Source organism: Drosophila arizonae, chromosome X (genome assembly GCF_054131065.1).
Source record: "Drosophila arizonae isolate 15081-1271.41 chromosome X, UAZ_ARI_1.0, whole genome shotgun sequence".
Lineage (NCBI taxonomy): Eukaryota > Metazoa > Arthropoda > Insecta > Diptera > Drosophilidae > Drosophila > Drosophila arizonae.
In genome coordinates, this window is record NC_142927.1 from 29,385,690 (window position 1) to 29,412,022 (window position 26,333).

General features: G+C 40.3%; 1 protein-coding gene and 1 long non-coding RNA gene across 15 annotated transcripts in view; one reads left to right on the forward strand and one right to left on the reverse strand.

The window, feature by feature from the left end:
- Positions 1-366: 366 nt before the first annotated feature.
- On the reverse strand, positions 367-17,401 carry LOC149268100 (uncharacterized). Of its 4 annotated transcripts, none has more exons than XR_016271314.1 (5): positions 17,038-17,401; positions 12,587-12,897; positions 12,333-12,516; positions 11,622-12,272; positions 367-735 (listed from the first exon to the last, which is right to left on the reverse strand). It is a non-coding gene; the product is annotated as an uncharacterized LOC149268100 (long non-coding RNA). The 4 variants fall into 4 exon arrangements; XR_016271313.1 differs by having other exon boundaries at positions 367-411; positions 530-735; positions 12,333-12,897; XR_016271311.1 differs by having other exon boundaries at positions 12,333-12,897; positions 17,038-17,400.
- The window catches only part of Cht6 (Chitinase 6), a 41,157-nt gene continuing 17,534 nt past the window's right edge, over positions 2,711-26,333 (forward strand). For 5 of the 11 annotated variants that reach the window (XM_089475730.1, XM_089475735.1, XM_089475738.1 and 2 more), the window contains exons 1-10: positions 2,818-2,889; positions 3,544-3,749; positions 21,785-21,848; positions 21,913-22,098; positions 22,242-22,756; positions 22,823-23,008; positions 23,067-23,332; positions 23,434-23,907; positions 23,974-24,954; positions 25,025-26,330. In XM_089475730.1, coding sequence (XP_089331856.1) covers positions 3,741-3,749; positions 21,785-21,848; positions 21,913-22,098; positions 22,242-22,756; positions 22,823-23,008; positions 23,067-23,332; positions 23,434-23,907; positions 23,974-24,954; positions 25,025-26,330 — 3,987 coding nt within the window. In that variant the 5' untranslated portion in view covers positions 2,818-2,889; positions 3,544-3,740. Of the gene's footprint in view, positions 3,135-3,155; positions 3,179-3,543; positions 3,750-21,784; positions 21,849-21,912; positions 22,099-22,241; positions 22,757-22,822; positions 23,009-23,066; positions 23,333-23,433; positions 23,908-23,973; positions 24,955-25,024; positions 26,331-26,333 lie in introns of those variants that run through there. The other 6 variants (XM_018015361.2, XM_089475733.1, XM_089475731.1 and 3 more) reach the window with 6 other exon arrangements.

The window sequence follows — 26,333 nt, forward strand, 5'->3', positions numbered from 1 at the left end:
AAGTCATTTCTAATTTTATTGACCTGTGTAACTGGTAATCCTCAGCAGCAATAAGTGGTATTTCCTAAATTCAATAAAGGATGCCAGCTGCACAGACGTGAGCAGCGCCTCGTCCCATGTCCGTTGAGCGGAAGTAGGCTATCAAACACCTGGAGAGGACTCCACGCTGGCTGATGCATTCGCTGCGTGCTTGGCATTTAATGTGCCTGGAACGTGCAGCGGATGCATCGGCCAGGAGTTCTTACCAGTTATGCCAATGCTAATAACATCATAATTTCCGAATGTAACTTCATAAGAATATTGTAGTCGATGGTGGCATACTCTGCTTGAAGAACTTGCATATTATTTGTATAATGGCTGTATCTGTGGATGGCTCAATGAAGCAGGTTTATTGAAGATAACTATTAAAAACTGAAAAATTAGTTATTATATTTCTTCTAGAGAGTACTAGAATACTAAGTTAAGAGTTCGATTGACTTGGAGTAAGCTGCATCAATAAATGCTGAGCTTCATATAACTCTATACATACCAAATCTGTTCTTAGTATTAATTGTCCAGTTTCGATTATATTCTGGGAACTTGTGGCAGTACTGTTCTTTTCACATTACGATCTTGTGGGCCCAAGAATGTTTATGCTCTAGGAATGCTCGTGAATTCGATGTTCATGCTTGAATAGTCTTAATCGGAATGTAAGGCTAATTCAACTTTATTTGAGAATTCTCCAACTACGTTGATCTGAAGAAATAGGAAAAATTATAAATATAATTTAAAACATTTTGTTTAACAAACTATAAAAAAAAGTTATTCCAGATGGTATATGTATAGTGTATGTATTATACATTTTTAATAAATTTATTAATTTTGTATCTGGGTATTTAATTTTCAATTTTTCTACAGTAATGCAAAAACCCAATATACCCGTTTCGGCTGTGTGCGATACACAAACGTCGAAATAAGTCTATTAACTGGGTGCATCGCCGAAAGCAAATGCAAATAGATATGGAAATAGTTCGAGTCTGGGTTGGGGAAACGGAACTCGAGCCCATGTTGCAAAGTCAAAGAGAAAAATATATATATACAATGGGCGTGTGTGTGTTCGTGTGAGTGTGTGAAGGGGAGAGAGACGAAAGCGAAACAATAAAGAAGAGTAAAAGCAAAATCAATAAAAACAACCCAACGACTTGATAAAATATTTGAAATTCATTTCGCGCCGCCGCTTCGATCGGCATTTCGATGACAGCATTTAATGGGTATTATGTAAAGGTTTTTTGTTGTTGATATGCTTGGACGTTGGCCAGCAGCGGTAACAAAGGTCAACCACACGCATGCGCGCTGCCGTTGAAAACCTGTAACAGCAGTTATACCAGCTGTATGGCTTGGCTGCAGACATTGATTTTGGTTCCGGCCCAGCCCTAATATACATAAGTATCTCTTCGCTGGTCTTTCTCTACCCTCTGTCTCTTTCTCTCGCTCTGTCGATTTACATGCGCAATAAACGAAGACCATGTCCCAGCAAGTCAAACAAGATTCATAACGAAGACAACACCTGTTGCAATTGACCCAGTTTAATATAAGACCTAAAGATGATTCGAACCAAATGGCAATAAAAATATACTTTAATACAGTCCCCAAAAACCAAATTTCATTGCGCTGACAATACTTTTGATTTTGTTACCAATTTTAATTCATTTTTATCTTTATTTTTATGTCACCTATTTATTTATTTTTATTTATTTATTTATTTATTTAATTTTTTTTTTGTGAAAGCTGCGCTTATTTACCAATTTTTATAAACAACTATAATACTTGTGCAGAGCTCTATAATTTATAAAAATAAATTGTAAATGCTTGAATCTTAGACGAACTCTGTATTTCAGATTCGTATCTGAATCATAAATAAACTTTAATTATACTTTGATTGATCAGATTGTATGAATTTATCATATCCCAATAAAAAGAGCAACCGGTTAGATCGATTTTAAATTTAGAATCAGTGTCTTATCACTGAAGGCTAACTACATTTTTAACAAAACATAAATTTATACATATGCATATTTATGTATATAATACATGTTTTTGTTGTTTCAAATTCCTGAAATATTAGAAACAATTTTCTTGTTTTTCTACACATATTGGAAGCATATGAGTAATAAGTAAGGATTACTTCAAGTCAACTTATCCTTTCCTTACTAATCCAAAAATATAACAATCTTTAATAGTATTCTTTAAATATAATTAGTTTTGACACTAACATTAGCATTAACGGCAAATCAAATTTGCAGTAGCTCTCTATTAACAACAGAGCTCTGTTATTTACTTTTCAGTAATCCTTTTCATTTTAAATGCATACATACATATGTTAGCTACCATTGAAATTTGAATGTGCAGTGCAATTAACAGTGCTGTAAGCTAGAAATGACCCCATTAACAGAGCTATGCAAATCTGTGTCCTTGCATATCAATACATATTTATGCTACCATTGAAAATTAATTTTGAAATGCAATTAGCAGAGCTATGTTAGCTGTTAACAACTACTATTAACAGAGCTCTGTTATACACCACTATGTCCTTGCTTATTCAAATCATGTTAGCTACTGCTGCAAATTGAATTTGCACTGCAATTAACAGTGCTCTGTTAACTGCTAACGGCCGCTGTTAACAGCGCTCTGCCGGCGTCGCACGTCGACGCTTTGCGGCTGCGCAGCTCGAAAAACGTGTTGTTGCCTTATGGCTGACGTCTGACTGGTGCCCCGTTCAGCAATGGGCCAGCAGCGCCTGGTCTACGCTTTTTGGCCACAAACGCGAATTCAGTGCAACGGCAACTCTTGAACGGTAATGTTGGCTTAGCGGTTTCCATCCACATTGCTGGAACAATTGCTGGTTAATTTGTACGCGAGATGAAATCAAAACTGAAATGATTAACGGCAAATTTGAATGAGATTTATTTTTCTGAGCAAACATTGAATGCCCTCAATGATTAAACATTTTTGTTTTGTTTTTGCTTTTTTTTTTTGAGTTGTGTGTTAATCCAAAAGAAGAAACTAAATTATTACAATCAACCACTCAATGCGAAAGTGTTTTTGAATTCAATAATGAAAAATGAAATGAAATGAAATGAATGTGCGGAATTGTGGTAAAAGCAACGCCTGCCGAAAGTGAAAAACTAAATGCGCAGACGTGTGTAACAGTTTTTGTTTTCGATCTGGTTTTCATTGTTTGTTGCATTTGTTGCTTTTGCTTTTACTGTTGTTGTTGTTGTTGCTGCTGCTGCTGCCGCCTTAACGCTGGGCAGCAGAGCATAAACGATCGCAGATCTGCGCAGGCGCCGCCGATTGCACAAAGCTTTTCTGCAGCAGCCAAAAACCACCAACAACCACAACCACCATAACAACAACAACAACTACAATTGTAACAACAATAACTTACCTGACCCAATTTTCACATATATGCATTTTGTTTTTGTTTCTGAATTTCACAAACATTTTCGCAAATTTTTGGAAAAATTTAAACAAATAATTCAAATTGATAATTGATAAATGAAGAAAACGTTTTAGCTGGTATCGCCGCCAAATAAGAAGGCCAGCCCGTTGACTGCGTTTAGCTGCAACAATCAACAAGCAATAACAGTTACAACATAAGCGAAGTGCTCAAAATCGGTACAAACACACACACACACACACATTCGACTGCATACGAACAACCACACTCAAAAGTTGGCCATAAACGCCTCGCCGCCAAAATGCTTCCGGTAAGTTTTGCAAACTTTGTTTGGCATAAAAAAAAAAAAATGAAAAAAGCAGAAACAAATTCACTTTTGCTCATTTCGTCTTTCGTCATGTCTTGAAAACTTGTTGCTTGTTGCGTTTAGCAACATTCCAGCAGCATTCGAGTCTCGCTGATTATATGATTCGACAGGATAAACGCCTCGGCTCGAGCAACCTTGAAAGTGCGCCGCCAGGCGAAAGTTGTCGCCGCTTGGCCCATCCCAAGGGCAGAGCTGCAGCAGCATTGCTCAGTCACTCATACCTATACACATATATATGTATATATATGTACATATGTGCATATGTCTGCCTCTCTGTGAGTTGACTGCTCAAGGAAGTCGTTGCCGCCACTTGATATATTCACCACGCACTTCCACATATCTATTCGGTATATCGCAACTCGTATATCTCTAGCCCAAAATACAAAAGTACAGAAAACAAGCCGAAGTATAAAAATAACTATCAAAAGTTCTACAACAGGTTTTCTGTAGACCCCATCTTCTCGCGTATCTCTGAGTTCTGTTAATTTGTGATTTCGTTTTCATTTTGCATTAATTTGCGTTGCTTAACTTTTTGGTCGAAAGAATTTTGCGCTTTGATTGCATAATTAATCGCTCGAGGCGAAGAGCCAAAGCTAAGCTGCCCACAAATGGATACATTCGACTCTATTTTGTTATTATTTACGTCCATATATAATAATTTAAACATATATTAGTTAAGCAGCTTATTTGCGCAGCTTTACCAAAACTCTGCTGAATCCATTCCGTTTAGCCACATATCATTATATATGACTCAATCAAGTTCTGTTTAATGTCTGGCTAGTAATAGGGGTCAGAGCTATACCAAATGAATACATATAATTATTATTAGATTAATGATTATTATTATTAGAATATATATGACTTACGATTTTGTAGCTTAGAGGATCATTACGTTCATATAGGACAATCCGACGTACGAATAATAGTATAATCATTACGAATGATAAACTTTATATTTCAATAATATATACCCAAGGAGATAACTAACATTTACACAAGCAGATGAAAGGTTAGCCCAACTTGTATAACGAAAAATCTAACTATGCTTCACCAAAATACTTTATTGTGTTGACCAAGTACTTTGAAGAAGTATCTAGAAGCAACAAGTACTTGCAACGTGTGAAAGTGGCCTTTCCACACTTCCCCAAGTCAGTCTCAAAAGAGGTCGAAAAGGTACTTACAGATACTACACGTGTGAGGGCAGCTGGGCTGGAGCCCACTCTCTCACCTTAACTTACGCCTCTGCCTCGGCAAGTCTTCTCAACCAAATTCTAGTGTTCATGCCATAAGCCTGACCTGATAGAGCTATTGCCGAACAATATCTGGTGCTGTATTAATAGTCCTGTTGATCTGTTTAATTATTGCTTTGATAGCTGTCATTTTTATTGTGTTGTGAATATCACGAGAGCTGGAGACAGACGCAGACCTGCTCAAGATTATCTGCACTGAAACTCAGCAAGTCAACACAGACGGCAAGATCATGACATCATAGATCTATCAAGGCACGAGGGAAAAGAGTTCGCTGAGATGAGATGAGATGCGTTTTGAGATAAAACTGAATGGGCTGAATAGCTTAAATAGAGTGAAAAGTGAATCATGCACATAAATAAATAAGTAATAAATGAGAAATAAGAAATAGATATGTATCTAATTAAAGACAATACTATAAAGATATTTCCGTATCTTCGCCTGTTTGTTAGTCGATTTCAATGCGAACCAGACTTTCAGGTTTTAGGTTATAGTTAACCGTTAGCCGTATTGAAAGTCGATATCGTATCGGAACCATCGGTTAATTGAAACTATTGAAGCGTGCAATAGCTTCGTTCACATACCGTTAGATTGCTCGGCCCTTAGATCTGTCTCTCTGCATCTATCGCATCATTGGCTGCGTATCTCAGGTGGCTTTGCGACACTCAAATTTATTTATAACTTTGCTTTAACGGATTTGAATTTCGGCATGTGTGGGCGAAACGCGGAATTCCCCCGAGTCATCAGTCATCGCCTATCTCTGGCTCTGTTGTCTTTTATCATCGCTTCCTTTTGGCATTCATTTGGCGTTATATTTCTTATATAAACAAGTCTTAATTAAATTTCTCTGTTTCACATGGGCCCATAAATTATAAATACTAATTAGATACGATCTACCAATTGGCTCTTACTCTGCTCCTAGCCACGCTCAAGTTTATGTGCTAGAAACTAAGTAACTTCGGCTGAATACTGTCGGACTGGGAAAGACAGGTCTCGTTTCATGTTCTTCTCTATCTCCCTCGGACGTCTTCACTTGTTTGTTACAGTTCCGATTGGGAATATACATATATCATTATGTATCTCGCATTGATTACTTTCGCTGCCCAGCATTTGCGGCTTATATAATGGCCGTCGCATGGCTTTGTTTAGGCAAAGCAACGCATTTCCCCATTAACACCTATTAAAAACTTTCGAACACGATTCCTACTCAAAAATCAAATTGAATTTGCCGTAATTATCTGCATCTGTATCTGTATCTCGTACCGAGCAGCCTAGCGTGCATATTAAAGATTTTTGCCAACAACAAAATCTCTGAGAAGCAAATATCAAAAGCATGCAATGCATACCAGCAAATAGTATATACATACATATGTACATATACAGGTATATTTGTATATATTTACTTTTACTTTATTTACGTTCGATTTCGTTTTCGTTGACGATTTTTTGATAGTTTTCTTTCACATCCGCCTTGTGCGTATGCGTATGTGTATGCGTATGCGTATGCGTATGCGATTGGCCATCACATCTGGTGCCAGATGCTATTGATGGCCCATCGACGACCATTCACGGACCTTTAACTGTCATGCAAATTTTTGGTTGCGCATTTACACAAATAGTAATAACAACAACAGTAGCAGAGGCAGCTCGATGAAGAAGAAGAAGAAGAAGAAGAAGGAGAAGATCGTAACTGCGCATGCGCATGCGCAAAACGATCGAACTAAACTTGTTTCACTTTTCTGTTTGTTTTTTCTCTATTTATTTCGATTCGTATACGCTGGGTATACAAATATTTTCGGACAAGATTTCGGCTTTTGGGGCGGGGGCGAAACAAGTTTATTGCGACAAGTGTCAAAGACTGAATAGCTCTGCTCATCATTGCTGCGCCGCTTGATGTCAGCTCTGAAATATGCGCATGACATACGTAAACATCTGTGCATATGGATGGGTGTATGCATGTATGTGTGTATCTATAGCGACCTCAACAAGACGGAAACGATGCACCTTCAAGTGCTGCCCATCCCTCGCCAGTTTTCCGACTGACTGCGGGCGTCAGAAAGCATTTGCAGCACGGCAACACTGCCAACGCTACCTTTCTATACAATATATTAAATATTGCAAGTTGCAAGTGTTCTCGACACTAAAGTCTCTCCCTCTCACTCACTCTCTGATGCACAGCCTCTTAGCTTGTGGCGTTGATTTGGAATTTTGAATCGCACGCGCTTCTATCTTCACGTTGATTTGCGAAGCTTGGCTGGCGGGCTGACGAGCTGGCGGGCTGGCTGGCTGGCAGTCTTGTGCTGATTGTCTTACCGGTTTGCCAATTAAGCCACGTTGCTGAAACGGCAACAAAGTGCCTTTTAGCAGTGAGCAAATCCATTGCTGCATCCGCGGCCCGTAATGTATCTTCCAGAGACAACATTGTTCAGGCCACGGAGAGCGGCGTCGTTACGTATGCAGCACGGCGCTTGCTGCCTTCAGATGCAGACATGCTCCAGATACTGCTTAGATGTGACTCGATTTCAGCACTCGGGACCTGGGCCCGCATATTATTTACCCTTTTGCCAGAGCCGAGAGCCACACACACACATCTCTAGCTATGTATGTGTGTAGTTGCAGAGGTTTGCATAGCATTTAGTGCAAACCAGTTGCGCGACTTGGGCTTGTGACAAAAACTTGGCGTTTATCTTTGAAGAGTCTGGCGAAGAGTGAAGCAGTAAAATATATCATTGCTACATTATTGACAATTACGGGACTTATACTCGCTCGAGAAGGGAAGAGGGTATATTGGTTTTGTGCCATGATATTTGGTTTATTTACTCAACTTGGCAAACGATGATCAAAAATTCATATTCATTTCATTTTATTTATTACACTCTTTCTTACACTACAATCTTTTGGGAATAGTAGTGGAAATACAAAAGATAAGAGTGTGGATTACTTTCAGATTCATTCATGTTGAGGACAAATATACTGTTTTTTTTTTCCTAGTTGTATAGTTGTTCATGTTAGTTTGCTGTAGAGCAATTCAATACAATCGGACCTACCCAAAGGCCTCCTCTTCAGGCTTATCGCAATGATTCAATTGCGAGCGAGTATTATGCAGCCGCTAGCCCAACTGAAATATTCTTGCCTCTTCGAGTTACTTTTACATATAAATATGTCAGATGATTCAAGCGAATTTACATCCAAGATGCCGTGGTGGCCTTGTTCGTCTTACGTCTTTGATTTATAAATAAAATTGCGATCCATACTAAGTTGCCAAAGTGAGCAAGTATGTTTAGCTGTCCGCTTTATGGCTGGTTTGCAAATATTTCATTATGTTTTTATTGTATTGTCACAAGACAACTGTCATTGCTGATCGATCATCTTAAGATATTGTATAACCTTGCCTGAGCGCAGTAATCACAATGCTTTGATTTTTGTGCTCTGCTCTGCTCATAAGCTAATAAATAATTCATAGTGATTCACCGATCAGTGTTAGCCATTAAGCCATCTACTCCGTAGCTGTGCGGGCATTCAGTCCAACTTTTCCTTTCTTTCTTGCAGCAAAGAGCAGTGAAAAACATGTAGAGCTCCCCCTAGACCACTCCACTATATAAGCTGTTTATGATTTATGCATGTCTTCTGGCTTTTCATGTGGGCCTTAACCAGCTTTCTCCCACACTCAGACGCACAGTCTCTCGCAGATTGCAGCTGTAGCTCACTGAGCTGCCTCTAAGTGTGAAGAGTAGTCAGAGAGAAAAGAGAATTCAGAGAACATATTCGCTCACATAGACAACTAGTCTGGTAGACTATTATTTGTATGCTCCATATTAAATCGGGCGACTTTGCTGAGTAAGAGTTTTAATTGAAGTAGGCGTTTCTCGTTGCACGCCCACAGCATGGGGTCGATTGTATAAATTTAGGCAGCTTTGTGGAGTCAACAACCTCGAGCAGAGTATTTGGCAAGTGTGAATACCCGGCTGGCTATGTGCCTGATAAGATCGAGTCTTCTTTCAGATTTGTACTCTCACTTTTAGTCACTTTCGCATACAGAATATCGCTCGAAACAGGAATGAAAAGCGAAAACATATTCCAGTTCGCCTCTAAACAAGTCTTAAGAATATGTGATATATGCATAAATATGCTAATAGACCCAGAGTCTCATATACATACGTATGTAGATCGGTATATGTTAACTGATTCTGCAAATGTCTCTCTCCCTCTCTCCATCTCTCTTCATTACTCTCTCTATCGCTGTCGGCTAGCAACGGGCTCGTTGGATGAGGTCAGAGAGAGAGAGAACACTTGAATTTGTGTCACGACAACACACTCGTAACTGTAAATGTGCAATTTTATATGGCTTGAAGGTCGACCTGCTGTGCGAGTCGAACTGTGGCAAAAGCAAAGTTATAAATTAATTTTTAAGCCAAAGCTAACTCAAGAGAAAACACATTAAAATTGCCTCGCTGCGCGCTGCTGGCATTTAAACTTGTTTTGCTTGCGGCCCCTCGGCAACGGCAACAACAACCCCAACAACAACCACAACAAGAGCTGGCAGCATGCAGCTGAGTGCTGAAATTCCTGAGATATTGAAGTGCCAAATGACCAACAAGCCAACTGACCCTCAATTGGTATTTACTTAAAGAATTTGATTTCACACAAACGATGAATCAATCCAAATCAACTGAACAATCGCTGCACAATGCCCATGCTGCCTGGCTTATACAACTTATTCATATACATATACATATACATATACATATAGATATTTATATATGGCTGTATATCTGTTCAATATTGTGCAGCTGATATGCCGCGGCCAATGAGATTTGGCAACAATTGTTGGCTTCTTTGTTTGCCACCAGACACAAGTAGGCCAGCTTTGTGCAGCTTTTGGCCGAGGGTCGAGTTCTCCTTACCAACAATTAGAAGACTTGAAGACAATTTTGAACAAACAATTTTAATTAAAAATCTGTTGGGAATTGCATTAGCTTCATTGTTCTCTAAGTTGCCTATATAAGATTGGTTTATTGTATTGGTATTGCTGTTGGTATTGACTCCTCCATAAAATATACAGTAAAATAAATTAAATTCGAATCAGCTATGCTTAACAATTATTGAGTATGTAACTGTATCAATAGAGTATTGAGAAGGCAAGGAGTGAATACAACTTGAACAACTTTGGATAACAAATATGACTTATAGTATATTAGCCATTCCTTATCATAGTAATCAATCAACACTATGAATATAAAGTAATAAAAAACAGGTAGTCCCAATCTTTTGACTGAATAATATGTATTATCTATAAGCAATTACTTTATATCTAAGTGTGGTTTTTGGTTTTTCCTAGAGCAACATAAAAAATATACATATTTATTTAAAGAAATACAATGTTTTTTTCTTAGCTTTAGCTTATCACGATCCAGCGGAAAACCTAGTGTTATCTTAGCCAACAATGGTCAGCATCTTTATGGTGCACAAATTACTTTTCAAACATCTTCCGCCTTGGGTCTTCCTCTCAAGCCGCTCTCTTCCTTCTCATATGCCAAATGACAAGCATAATCCACGCTCTCTGACTTTGCCTTCTTTTTTACTGGCAGTCGCTAACATTCGCTTTGGCTTCAGCTCTTCATAAGCAGAGCCCATTAAATCTGTGAGCTGAGAGTTTAATGGATTTGTGCGAATGCATGAAAGAGGTAGAGGAAGAGGGATTGGCTTTATAAAGTATTCCTATGCACTGCCGATGGAGGCGAGACTGAGTTTGTAACTATGTATCTATTATCTGATCTTTCTAATCTAGAGTAATGTGTATTTCTATTATTCCACTGTAATAATACGGAATTCAATAGTCAAATCTAACTGCCCGTGTTCGCCCATCTATCTCTCCCCCTTAATCCGTCTCTCTTTACAGATAAATGTACTTATGTCTAAGATCCTCCAATGCACTTTGTTCCAAGTAATGTCTTTCATAATTGCTTCAGCTATTGTATTAAATCCTAAGAGCTACAGCCATAGCATCTTATATGGTTAAATCTTACGGTACATGCAGTTATCAATTTCCTCTTCTTTCAATGAAAATTACAAATAGAAGATAGAACATCATATATAGATTAGAGTCTGTAAAGTATGGAACTACTCGATAGAGAATCCCATAATCTTAGAGACCCTCAACTAACTGAACTCGAAACACTTTGTCGCTCAAACAGTTTTCTTTTGGGATGGCTCAAATGTTACCTAATTTGGCATAACTGTGACATGATTTTAACATAATCGAATATGCTACATATCAGTATATATGTATAGGCGAACAATGGCAAATACTTTTTAAATATGTCTTCATATATATAGTATATGATGTTATATGTGTATACATTTATATGATAAACCAGTTTGTGAGCTTAAAGGGCGCACCGCTTACGTAACTCTCGTCTGTTTCTTTCTCATTTGGCTTCGGTTTATTTGTGTTTCTCAGTTTTTGTTGTATTTTGGTAGTTTAGTATATTACATGTGTTTGCTGTGAAAATATTGCATAAGTGGTGCAGACGCCTCTTCAATAAAAGGCTTATAAAAATACTTTACCTGGCCAAGTATTAAGGCTTATGGCACCCGAGCTCTCTGCGCGCTAATTTGCTTGGCAGGCGTCGAATTAGCGAAGCTAATTATCGCTAAGACAGCGCTCGTAAATGATAATTGGCGAGCAAACGAAGAGGCTGCCTTGCAGAGCTCAACTTTCGATTTTACTTGGCAGCCCGGCTAATTGATGAAATTCATACTCATGCTCATTGATGGCCATACTACTCTGGCTCTGGCTAATGGCAGACTTGCGGCTCTGGCAGTGATGCGATGATCGATTCAGATCCGTATTTTGAGACATTTTCACTCGTTCTACCTGGCCTTTCGCTTTTCATTCGCATCTAGTTTTTGTCCACATGCAGAGCGGCTTTCTCCGATCATGATGTATTCATTAAACCATTCGTGCCTTGACGTAATTTCATTGCCATTGGCCCGTGCGGCGACCGTTAATCCGGCGACTAGTTGTCAAATTGTAAGTCAGCAGCATTCGAGCTCTGCCAATTTCACCCGTGACGCTAACACGCCTCAATGCATTAAATGAAACTAGTAGGAAAGCTCTGCTCTGCAAGTGAATGACTCGGGCAGATTCCAGTGTCAATCTGTCTGGATAGACAGCAGCACAGATGGATAGATTCACCTCAAGTATTTTCAGCTACTCTAATAGAAGGGAATAATACCATTAGAGCATTGACATCTTAGCAACAGATCTTAACTCACGATGAAACTAAATTGTAAAACCTTCTTTTTTCTTGAATAATTACAATTTGGTACTTCTGCTCAATGAGTTTCTTGTTGGCATTCTCAACGAGACGCAGCATTATTAAACTAAATTCTCATGGAAGAAAACTATTTTTGCATCCCTGGCTAACTTTCAATTATGACTGCCCATGTTTCCAGATCACTTTGCCTCGCAATGAAAGTTCATTGTTAATGCAGGTCTTGTAATTAGATTCGTTTTAATAGCAACTCACCGCTTAGCTCTGCTCGGACTGGCTACTTTGTGGTACACTGAGGTCCAAGCCACTGGTCCGGTCGGGTTGGATCGAGTCTGTTCTGGTCTGGTCGCGTCGGGTCTGTGCGGCTCAAGCGGAATTGCGGCAGTCATTGAAATTCCTCACCCGTGACTCAATGCCTCTGCGAGTTTTCATTAGATCTGCGGTTGCTGCTTTGAATAAATCAGTTCATTTGCTTGTAGTGCAGTGTAGCTTTGACATTTAACGTTTTATTTTTTCCCCCTCGTTATTTTATGTTTGCTTGTGTCATGAGCTGGATTTGAAAGAACCTATAATTGAAGCGATAAAGTAACTCTGTCAACCAGTTCTATTAATTAAATAATGTTTCTTTTATGTATATATAAATATTTGTGTTTGTATGTATGTTTATATAAAAGTACATATATTTATTAATTGTAATCAAATATATAACAAACTTAGGCACATATAGTATAACATTTGATATTTTAATTCTGCAGCGAAATTTCTCATTGAAGATCCCATTAATGATATTAGTCCACAGACTATATGAGTATAAAATTGTATTTGTAATAACAAACATTATATTCACTTCTTCACTTAGCTAAGTGCAAATTCTAAGATGTTTTTGGAATTTTAGATAAATTTAAATATCCAGTATGAATTGTGTGTAAAAAAGGATTAAATTAGTGGATCATTTCTGTTGAGTCTCATTTCTTTTCTTCTATTACGTATATATCTTGCTCATTCAACAGCTGATAGGGGCTTTTGCTTGTGTTTGGCGTTACATTTCTTTAAGTGCTTGCAAATTGTTGAAGTAAAAGAGAAATTAATTCTAATAAGGTTCCATCCAAAATTTTTGTTCTCCCATCAAGCCCATCTTTAGTTGAATGCGTAGAATTGTCTCAATTAGAGTAGTGATAAACCATACGTTATTGCTGAATGCGAAAATTGTTTATTTACATTGAAATCATATTTTAGCAATGCTTCCTATACTTTCAATGCTTTCATTTTCTATCCAATCGAGATTATGTCAATATCTATTGCTGAATCTTTAACATGGAACTATCCATCAGCGCAAATATATATTCTCTCATTATAATAATTTTAATTGATCAGATTAGCAAAGATCAATGTAGCGTAAACGCTCAAACGCAGCATGAAACGTCTAAGAGTATCATTTATCATCCAAGATTTCTCTCAAATACAAGTAAACGTGCAAATATCATAACTAGTTCAGCCTCAGCCAGTTATCAGTCAGCGAGGCGTTGTATGAATTTCTAATCACAGCCAGTGATTAGTTGCTGATTTGGGTGCTTTAATGATTTGATGTGCTCGGCCTTGGCAACATCGATCATCGATCATCGATCATCGATCACCGCGATCAGCGGCAACTTTCAGTTGACAGCAACACGTTCGACTCGAGCTCTATAGATAGTCGCTGGTTGGCACACATGAGTGATAATGCATCGAGCAGACGAGCTGTGTGTGTGAGTGTGTGTGTGTCTGGGTGTCTGGGTGTGTGAAACCGCTTTGGCAAACATTGAAAATGGAAATGGGACTCGCGTTTTCTTTTTTCGTGTACGCCGCAGATGTTGACCCAATCGGCGATTGCCAAGCCCCAAACCGCCGAAAAGCAGTCACCCGTAATCTCAGCCTCATCCCAACTGCCAAATGAACTGGCCCGTTCAACTGCTAGACATCCGGCGATATCATCAATGGCTTGGCTAATGACAACTTTCGCTTTTTCGGTGCTCCACGATTAAGAAAGCCGAGGAGTATCCAACTGGTTGCTTCCAGTCAAGCTCAGACTCCAACTCCAACTCCAACTCAAAGTCAATGACTGCTCTGACTCAGTGACTCCTGCGTGGTCGTTGTCAGCTGCGGCATCGACTAGCTCATAATTGGCGATTTAGCCCCGGCAACTCTTTGTATTTGGCGCTCATCTAGAGAAGACAGGATCAGCTGAATTTCACCAGCAGCCGCAGCGGCAGCAGCCGATATGGCAAACCGGCGGCCAATAATGAAAGTTCACACTATTGCAGGTTTCTAGATCTGTCGTGCGATGTTGATGTTGATGTTGATGTTAATGTTGATATTGATATAGATGCTGTGTTTCCATCGCATCGCTAAAGTCATTGACATTGACAGTGGATAAGACGGTGTCATTGCCTGAGTCAATTAATGCCCATTCATACTTTTTTTGTCACTAAATATGACTTGAGCTAGTGGGTTATCAATCTATATACCAAAGTCTCCCATTACTGTATATCGATAGATCTCAATTTTAAAAAAGTTTTCATATATCATATACTTGTCAATCGGGCACAGAAATTAATAATATATATTGATTTTAAATACGTTTCGTTGAAGCCTATTTGTCGCGTGTCTATCGACTTGAATGTCAAATGAACCCATGTTCTACACCTAATTATCGATAAACTAGTTCCCTCAAAAAATATCTGTATACGTTGTGTGTTTGTTCATCTGGGTATAGAAATAATCCATATTCCAAACATTTATATAAATCGATTATTATAGATATCAGACTTGCTTATTATCGATCTGAATTTCAATCACATTACTGTATATCGATAAATACCAAATTGAGGCCTTATTTCAGCTTAACTTATATGCTCATATATTATTATCATAACTCTCAGAGTGTCTTTCACATATCTCAATTATCGATCAATATCGATGTTTTGGGAATTCTTGTTTATAGAAGCGGGACTCCAACTAGAGAACTCGCTGGCTACAGGGTAGCTCACAGTCAGGGCCACTCGACTACATGCTAGCACTCTTGTCTGTTCATTGTTGCTTAATTGCAAATACCTTGGGTCAAAATTCAGAATGGGCCACTAAATTTCTCACGTTAATAATGCATCTTGTTGGGCTGGATTGGCCAACAATGGGACATTTGGATTCACACGGCATAAATCTCGACAAAATGCGATGCTAAATGCGCCACCTTATCGCCCGTGACCATCCACTCACTCATGTTTGCTAGTTTTTGTGACTTTTGCTTTATATAAGTGGCGCACCTGCACCCGAGGCAAAAGTGCATCTGGCTGGGCCTATGCTCCACTGGCTGCACTTTAATCCAAATTTCAAATGTTAAGCTTTTCGATTGCACAACTCGTGCTGAGACGGCGGCGGCTTCGCTCCGAGTGCTTTTGATCTGCATATGTATGTGTGTGCCGCGCCCCTGGCGTATACGCAATTCCGCCAGGCATTGATCTCTGCGGGGCGTTGACATTGGCTTGGGGCTCGAGTGCCTGAAACGTGACGCTACGTGACTCGACGTGCCGCAAATTCTGGCCCGGCTACGTGCACCATCGAAAATATCAGATAGTGCCGTTATGCGCTCAGCTGCCTTCAAATTACAGAGTCAAATTGAACAGAAGTACATTGTGTCTGGGAGACTCGACTGTCTCCATGACACATTCGCGTGCTTCTATGGGTGTTGAAGTTTATGGGGACGCCTACCCGAAGTGAAGGGCAAATCTTTAGCGATCAAACTGAAAAGGTTGACAACTTCTCATCGCCTCCAAAGATGCGACTCGACGATGTTTATGTTAATACCCAAAGTAATATACAATGGATATGGAAATGACTTGAGCTTGTCATTAATAATATAAATCAAAAGCGCTAAGGAATGCATATTTCTGCCTTTAAGATACGTCTTAAACATTTAAACACTTCAATACTTGTGCAAGAATATCTTCGGCAGTCTTTATACCCATTGAAATTCGTTGAAAGTGGGGGTTTATTGTTATTGGGTGCATTGTAAAAGTTTATGAAGCAGATAGAGCCTAATGAGTTTATATCTTTGATCAGGACCGATTATCAATTTCGATAAGTTCATCTGCTGTCTCTTTAGCTTAAAAATATTTGCTATGACTTTTCGATTTGATTTTAGGTACATTTTGAGCATTTTTGTATAAAGTAAAACTGGCATTAAAATAATGAAAATTAAAATTTTGTAAAAAAGAAAATTTTTTAAATGAAGAAAAACTCTTCAATATATTTTTAAAAATTCATTAAATATTTCACTTATATAAAAATATAGAGTGAAATAAATAAAATTAATATAAAGAGTGAGTTAGTTAATTCTATGAGAGAAAATTTTTAGATGAAATGACAGAGTCTTTGATAACTATATAGGAGAGAAGTCTGCAGATCTATTGATCATATCCAATTAAAAAATCTATATTTCATATTTTTCCCTAGAGTCTTCCATAACCAAACGTAAGGCTGTCTATGTCTAATCTTAATTAAAACTATAATTTGAAAAAATAAAAAATAATACAATTGATAAATAAAAGATAGTTGGCATCATAAACTAATGTTATTAACCCATTGATTGTCCATCCCAAAGATCTTTGCTGAACAGGTAAAATATGGCTAAGCTTTGATTTATTTTAATACTAAATAGACTGACTACATACCTGTATATGTATATGTAGATCAGCAACTGGCTTATGTCAAGGACTGATCACATTTGACATTGCCTACCATAAAAGTTGAAATGTGGGTCGTTCATAAGTTTCATAAGCCATTGCCAATTCTAATGCGAATTCTCAGCGGGCCATTGTAGAGTAAGTGCAACAGCAACAGCAGCAGCAGCAACTGTAGGCAATCATGGGCAATTAAAGCCACATGCTTACATACATATGCATGCAAATGTACATGCATATGCTTAAATAGCCAGTTTAATTTTCAAGGCCAACGCGGGACAGACTCTATGCAAAGCGATCGACAGCAGCAACTGTAACCAAGTTAAGAGCAGTAGCGAGCGCAACAGCAGCAGCAGCAGCAGCAGCAGCAGCAGCAGCAGCAACAACAACTGTGGATGAGATACTATTGCAATTATGTACGCAGTAACTATGCGAAATCGTTTTTGCAGGCGTAACGACTGCCTGACTGACTGGCTTACATAAGAAACTGGGCTCCAGCTGCAGTTGCTGCTGCTGCTGCTGCTGCTGCTGGCAACAGAGGGAAATATATGTGCCACAGTTGTCCAGCGGTTGCCGTGTTGCAACTTATCGACATCATCAGCCAACTGGCTGGCATAAAAAGAAGTTGTTATTTAGTGGCCGGCCGTGTTGTCTCTCTTCTGGTCGTGTCTGCACTTTGGGGACAGCTCTTTAAAGTGATTCTCGAATTGAACCTGTTGTCGTCACCCCGGCCAATCGAGTCGATATGCCTTTAAATGCAAGGGACTCGGACCGATTTGGAGCGATTGCTGCAGTTGCCCAAAGTGGCATGCATGCATGTACATGCCGCATGCATGCATGCACTCTGAGTTTTTCATCTTTGGCGTCAAATTGACAAATTTGTCCGCAGTCCGCTGGCCAATCAATGCCCATGCGCCGCTATTGTACAATCTGAATTGCTGGCATTTTATTTAGATATTTTGTTGGCTGTGAATTTCAGCTGCGGCCTGAGCGTTTCATTGCAATTTGCAATTTGTACGCAATACGATTTTTTCAGCAGCTGCCGGCTGCATTTGCTTGTCGTTTCGCCATCGATAATAAAGAAATGTTAGGCAATGCGTGCGACAGACGAAATGACAACAACAACAACAACAACAACAGCAACAACCAATGTAAATGATGGCCATGTATAAATGTAAATTAAAAGTCGTCTTATAGACATTTACTGTTATTGTTGTTGTTGTTGCTCCGCCATGCTCAATCAAATATATTTTGGTCTTCACTCAGGCACTCAGTAAATAGACCATTACCTAAATATAAATACACACATATGAGTGTGTGTGTGTCCCCTCTGCAAGTGGATCGACCAAAATGCTTTGTCCCACAAGTGCCTTGCAAATGGCACACTCCAACTAGTGCCGGATATGGATACGGCTAACGACTTACGGCTCTGGCTTTGATTTTGGCTTGAGGGGGAAAGCGCTGCGGCCCAAGTAGTTGCTAAGCTGTTGGCTGTTAGCTGTGCGCTGTTAGCTGTTAGCTGTTTTGTCGTCGAGTGGCCGTCGCAAGTGCGTTCGAAATGTTACTCAAACTATTATATGAAAACACATTCCACGCCCCGAACCTTTCGCTGCCTTCCTTACAATCAGCAATCGACGCACTCGACTCTTCTCATGCACAATCGTATTGCGCGCACATGACTTGGACATCTATCGACGCATCTCCAGTCCGCAGCTCCACTCTGTCATTAAAGCCGAATTAAAAACGATTTGCTGCTTAGTCATTTGATTGGCAGGGCTCCGAGTAATTTGTACAACAGAGAATGGAGGATTATTTTTACGAAATTATGCTTTATTGATGCTTTATTTATGATTTGCATTTGTTGCTGGGGTGGATGATTTTCATTCTGCTATTGCTATGAGGCGACTTGGCCCAGAGTATTGCGTGAAATGAACTAAGTGTAGACTGGTTTGTGAGCATAGGAAAGGCTTTTAGACGAGATTAGGGTAATCTTGCATCTAAAAAAGACAAATGTATTAATATTTGAATAAAAACTTTTGCTTTTTAATTAAATGTACAAAAAAAATTTTTTTTTAGATTTCACTTGGCTCTTTCTTGTTTATTCAATATTATATTATTATATTATATTTATATTTATATATGTTATATTAGTAATTGAATATATTATAGCGATAATTAATTCATAAACGCATAAATAATTAATATGATTTAAATGTATATTTATTTCGATTATCAATTTACTTTGAAAAAAACCTATTTATATATAATCTATACAATTTTTTAAATTTTATTTTTATTTTATTTTTTTTTTTTTATTGTATTAAAGGATAGTAATAAATTTTAATTCTCTTTTTATTATATATTACATTTAAATAGATTTTTAATATAAAATATATATAATAATTAATAGCATATATATATATATATATATATATATATATATATATATATATATATATATATATATATATATATATATATATATATATATATATTTTTTTTTTTTTTTTTTTTTTTTTTTTTTTTTATTTAATTTAGCTATTAAAAATTTTTTATTTGCTATTTTTTTGTTACAAGTTCATTATTAGGTATATTAATGGACAATGAATATAATAACAAAAAACATATATATATTAAACCTTAATTGAACAAAAATTAAAATTTATAATTTATAAATACTATTACTTTTGTATTATTTAATGCACGATTCCAGCTACTTCCAGTAAACACACACGATATTGTTACATATCTAGGGTTATAACAAATTACGAGACTTCCAAAAAGAAAATTTCATTTTGAAATCAATTGATTTGGCTCGTCTATACACATTGGGTCTTTGTTTTATGATGGAGCTTTCGTTTTGGGCGCCATTTACACAAATAATAAAATTCAGCTGAAAATGAGATACTTTAGCCGCTGCTTATATAATCGGCTCATAAAAGAAAGAGTTAGCTTCCTGCTATTTCCTTCGCCTCAAATTAATAAATAGAAAACATACATGACAATGCTGTGAACCATATAAATACACACACACATATGCGTGTATTCCTACCTATAGCTGTGCTAATTAGCCAAAGACAACATCAAATTATTGCAGATGATGGCGATCCCCACTTGGCGTTTTTACCACTTTTCACTCAAATACAAATCTTGCAAGTTTTTTGTTTTTATATTTTTCTGTTTGTGTAAAATTAACTTTGGCTTCGATCAATGAATGCGACTGTGTGTGCGTACGTGCGTACGTGCATGCGTGTGTGTGTGTGAGTGTGTGTAATATAAAAACCGGCATGACTCGCATACACGCACATTCCATGAACAGACTGCCGCTATTTGTTGTTTCTTATGCTTTCTTATATAATTATACCCTGTATATATGTGCTGGCGAATGAATGGGCATATATGCATAAGAAGTAGAAAAATGAAGCAGATGAATGAAGGCTGTCATTAATAATCATGTATATGAATGGGAGGTTGCTGAGAAGACTTTTATGTAAATATTTCTATGTATGTGTATATAATATTAGCAGTAAATATATATATAGATATGTAGTTGACATATATGTAAAGAGCCAACATTTGCGAAATAGCTAAATGTATTCAAATTAAAATGTCACATTTAAAACAAAAATTAAAAAATGAGTAAATACAAATATTACAACACACATCGATTTTTGAGTAATATATGCCAGTAAGCAGACCCGAACAAGTCCCATATATCGTCATCATTAGCCACACACACATAGAGATATTGAGAACCAAATATGCCTCGTTTATTATGCATTTATCATAGCTTACCGTGCAAAGACAATTGCACTCCATTTTGTCCAGCTCCAGGGTATATTGTAGTCTCTCAAGTTTGTCTATGATTTCTTTAAGCTGTCCAAAATTAGCAGCGTATGTAAGGTGGTCCATAAAATATATAACATGCATCTGTAATGTAAGCCATGATTGTTTGCTCAGCTTTGCTTTGAGCCTGTTGTTGCCTTTACGATGTTACCAAACTTTGGCATTTCGATTTAAAAACTCGGTATTTATATTGCATTCAATTTGCTGAATTTGGATTATTTTGATCACCCAAGAATGTCAGGTGTGAACGACTGCGTAATACCTGCGCCTCCAAAGCCTTTCCTAGCAGCTGAGCTTAAGCAATGCTTTCTATATATTGAGGATGGAGTCCTGCTGGAATGATAGTAATTAGAGTCATACAGCTACACTAGCCAACACACACACACGCTTTTTAATTGACGAGCGTGTGATTGGTAGCATGGTTGACGGACTTCGATTTCCATTTGGGCCTTTGCCCTAATTGCCGCACAGTTCATGCAGCTTATGCAATGGAGCGCAGCAACTGGTTGAATTATTGGCACCTGAGCTGCTTCCTCATTTGAAGCGCCCGCAGCGACAGCTCTGTGACTTCCCACCGCATTGGAAACCCACAACAAAGAGCGAGCATAAAGTCGGCTTGCTGTTGTATTTCAATGGATTGAATTTGCATAGAAAAGTCATAAGGTTGTGTAACGTGTTTTGATAGATGTTAGAGTTGGTGTTGGTGTTGGGGTCGACCTTCATGGGAATTTGACGTGCTTGAATTGCTTTGATATATTTTTGTCACTGAATCTTGTCTCCAATGTCCGCATCTTGGGCCATCGATGTCACTGTGTCAATGCCTAGATTATTATGATTTAAATATTCATCGCTAATATTTCAAACATTTTTATTTCTATTGCTTCGCTTACAGTTCCGGCGTGGAGCGACCTGGCAAACCCTCTTTTTCCTCTGCGCACTAGCCTACTGTATCAATGGTAAGAGTATCGGGAGATTGCCTGATTGTTTTTGTATATTTGATGTCTAATGTTTGCGTTGCAGTTGCGAGTGGCGAGGGTCGAGTGGTTTGCTACTATACGAACTGGAGTGTGTATCGACCGGGGACAGCCAAATTCAATCCCCAGAACATAAATCCGTATTTGTGTACACATTTGGTGTACGCATTCGGTGGATTTACCAAGGATAATCAAATGAAGCCGTTTGACAAGTATCAGGATATAGAGCAGGGTAAGCCAGACACGCCCACACACAGAGACATAGCAGTGCATAATTGAAATAAATTGAATTTCATTTCAACTCGACTTCAATTTCCGCCCTACTCCCACCCTGTCTGCCCCTCCTCTCTGACTCTGTCCACCCAACTTCCGCAGGCGGCTATGCAAAATTCACCGGGCTGAAAACCTACAACAAGCAGCTGAAGACGATGATTGCCATTGGCGGCTGGAACGAGGCCTCGTCCCGTTTCTCGCCCCTGGTGGCCAGTGCCGATCGGCGCCAACAGTTTATCAAGAACATCTTGAAGTTCTTGCGCCAGAATCATTTCGATGGCATCGATCTGGATTGGGAATATCCCGCCCATCGTGAGGGCGGCAAGCCGCGCGACCGAGACAACTACGCGCAGTTCGTGCAGGAACTGAGGGCCGAATTCGAACGCGAAGCGGAGAAGACAGGTCGCTCTAGACTGCTGCTCACCATGGCCGTGCCGGCTGGCATTGAGTACATTGACAAGGGCTACGACGTGCCGAAGCTTAACAAGTATCTGGATTGGTTCAATGTGCTGACCTACGACTTCCACTCGTCGCATGAGCCGTCGGTCAACCACCATGCGCCACTTTACTCCCTGGAGGATGATTCCGAGTACAACTACGATGCGGAGCTAAACATTGTAAGAGCTTGAGTGCAGCCCATAGAAATGTGAAACATAAACTAATTTATCTACGTCGCCTTTCAGGACTATTCCATCAAGTATTATCTCAAAGCTGGCGCCGATCGCGACAAGCTGGTGCTGGGCATACCAACCTACGGCCGTTCGTACACGCTGATCAACGAGGAGAGCACCGAGCTCGGCGCCCCCTCCGAGGGACCAGGCGAACAGGGCGATGCCACGAGAGAAAAGGGCTATTTGGCCTACTATGAGGTAGATGCCTAGTTGCTCCTTTATAACAGACACGTACTAACTAACATTCCCTGCACAGATTTGTCAGACACTTAAGGAAGACTCCGAATGGACCGTGGTGCAGCCCAACCCCAATGTCATGGGCCCATATGCCTACAGGCGCAATCAATGGGTCGGCTATGACGACGAGGCCATTGTGCGCAAGAAGGCCGAGTATGTGGTCGCCCACGGCTTGGGTGGCATTATGTTCTGGGCCATAGACAACGACGACTTCCGTGGAACATGCACTGGCAAGCCTTATCCCCTGATTGAGGCTGCCAAGGAGGCAATGTTCGATGCATATGGGTAAATATCGACGTTCATCAAGATTCGTGTTCGAATAGTACAGCCCCCCACATCTAAGGTCAAGCTCAATCTATGATAATTTTCTATTTATCCCTTCACAGCCTGGGCATCAATGAAGTCGCCAAGTCCGTTGGCCCTCAGAAGCCGCTGCGCTCGAGAAGTCGCGAGAATGGCATCACTAGCACCAGAAAGCATCTGAATTCCGAATCAGAGTCCAGCTCACGTGGCTCCAGTGCAGCCCGGCGACCTGGCAGCAGAGGCAGCACAACGACAACGCCGGCTCCGACCACCATTAGGCTGACCGAACCCAAGGGATCGTCGCTGTACATTGGCGGAAGGGGCTCGACGACGCCAGCGCCACCCACAACGCCTGATCCCGGCTCGGACTTCAAGTGCGAGGAGGAGGGCTTCTTCCAGCATCCACGCGACTGCAAGAAGTACTACTGGTGCCTGGACAGCGGTCCATCTGGCCTGGGCATTGTGGCTCATCAGTTTACCTGTCCATCTGGACTCTACTTCAATCCCGCTGCAGACTCATGCGATTTCGCGCGCAACGTCCCATGCAAGACCAAGAAGTAAGTATTATCCGATCGATCCCCAAAGCAAGTTTCTCATTTCCCTTGTCCACTGCTCGAACACAGATCGACAACTGCGGCGCCAGTGACTTCAACCAGCACAACAACGAGCACTACGCCACGCCCAACCAGCAGCTACAACCGGGTGACAGCGGCACCGGTGGCGCGACCTGTCTTTCCACGTGTCACCAGCACCACAACAACCACGACCGCGGCGCCTGTGGAGGATGAACTTGAGTACGAAGAGGACGGCGATAATACGCAAACGTCGAACAAGTCCAGTGATGCTGAAGAGGATCCACAGGTGATCAAAGAGCTCATTGATCTTATCCGCAAAGTGGGGGGCATCGAGCAGCTGGAGAAGCACTTACTGCGCAACAAGGATGGCTCCATCACGCTCAAGGAGAACTTCTCTAACGGCGCGCCAACCACACCTTCGACCATTAGCAAGTCCTTGTATGATCGTGTCCTGAACCGTCCAGAAACTTTGGGCACATTTTCACGCAATCGCTTCAGTGCAGCGAAGGTACAGACCACCGAATCCTCTGTCGCTGACGATAGCAGCTCGCAAGCTGGCAATTCCAAATACTCCTCGGTACTGCGCGGCAATAGCCGACAGGGACCTCAAAACGAAGGTCTGGAAAAGCTCCCCGAATTCGATGGCTTCCTCAAGGAACGTAAGCAGTATGTGACAATAAATCGCAATCGCGGCGTCTCGCGCGATGACGAAGAGAGCGAAGCTTCCTCGAAGGACGATCCCGAAGCAAGTGAGGAGGAAGAAGCTGAGCAGAAGTCGGAACAGATCCTCACAACGAGGCGTCCCATCAGCTCTGCCACACCATCGTACACCAGCCTACGCCGCTCCCGGCCCACAACAACAACATCTAGCACGCCGGTAGACTCGGTGACAGAGTCCGAGCAGACGTTTGCCGTCAGGGAACAAACGCAGACCAAGCAATACGCGACTCTAAACCGCAACCGGGGACGCAGCACCGAACGACCGCAGAGCATAGTCTCGGAGCCAGAAGTTAGCTCGATAACCAATCGGTAAATAAGTGTAGAAACTCTGAACATTGAATTCCAAGACCTAAGCCCTTGTTTTCCAAAATCTGTTTAGCTACAAATACTTGGAACGGACGCGACCCACGAAGAGCAGCGCTGATGCCAGCGTCGGGATCGACGATGCTAGTGAACACGATACTGAGGAGGATGAGGACGAATACGAGGATGAGCCACAACAGAAAAATGTAACGGTACCAAGAAATAAAAGCAACACTACAGCAACAACAAATACACGTAAATACGCGAGCATTGGCCGCAGAACCACAACAACAACAACAACAGTCACAACACCAGAAACAACAACAACCACAACAAGTGGCACCGGCGCTGAGACTGCCAAGGCCAACAACAACAACAACCACAACAGAAGCAACACTGTGAAAATTAACAACGTAGCAGCAACCACACCAGCACCACTCAGCACCCAACCAGATATAACCACTGCAACAGCCACTATCATTAACGAAACCACTGAACCAATTGAGAGCACTATCAATACTAATATCCAAACTACTAGTACCACCAACACCCACTCACCCACACCCACACCTACGCCCACAACCACACCCACAACCACAACCACACCTACTGTAGCATCCACTATCCAAGTACCAACTACCAACAGCATTGACTCCTTGAGCTTAGCTGAAGGCATTAACGATATGTTAGAGCTACCATTGAGCACACTGCCGCCAGCTGAGGACTCAAGCGACGAGGCCCAGATCCCAGCCCTTGACTTAAAGACTAACAAATTAACAGAAGCTGCGACCCCAACGCCAACAGCAACTGAAACAACGACGCAGCCTGAACTGGTCAAGACAGCCAAGAACGACGACAAAGACGACGACGACAGCGACAATCAGATAAACAATCTTGATAACGAGGTAACAACAACACCTGCAACTAAGACACTATCTAAGTACACAACCAGTCGCAGACGCAACAACAACCGAAACAGAGACAATATAGCCGCGGCAGCAGCAGCAATCAACGATGCTAGTCCCAATGTTGGTAACTCTCCTGGTTTGAGTAGAGGCGATCCTAGTGTAAATAGCATTAGAAACTCCTACTCAGGTAGAAGGCAACCACCACAAAGAACCAAACAACCTGAACTGAAAACAACCGAACTACCTTTGAGCCCGACTAACACAGACTCGCTGGGTGGCATATCTAGTCCAAGACCTTTTGGCTATCCCAGACGTCGCACACGTCCCACTGCCACTAAACCACAACCTATAACCATAACAACCAACCGCACTGTTAATAATAACGATAATGATAGCGATAGCGAAAACAAAACACAAATTGATGATGTTGCGAGCGTAGGCAAAACGCGTCAATCCACTGTGGATAGGCCCAAGGTG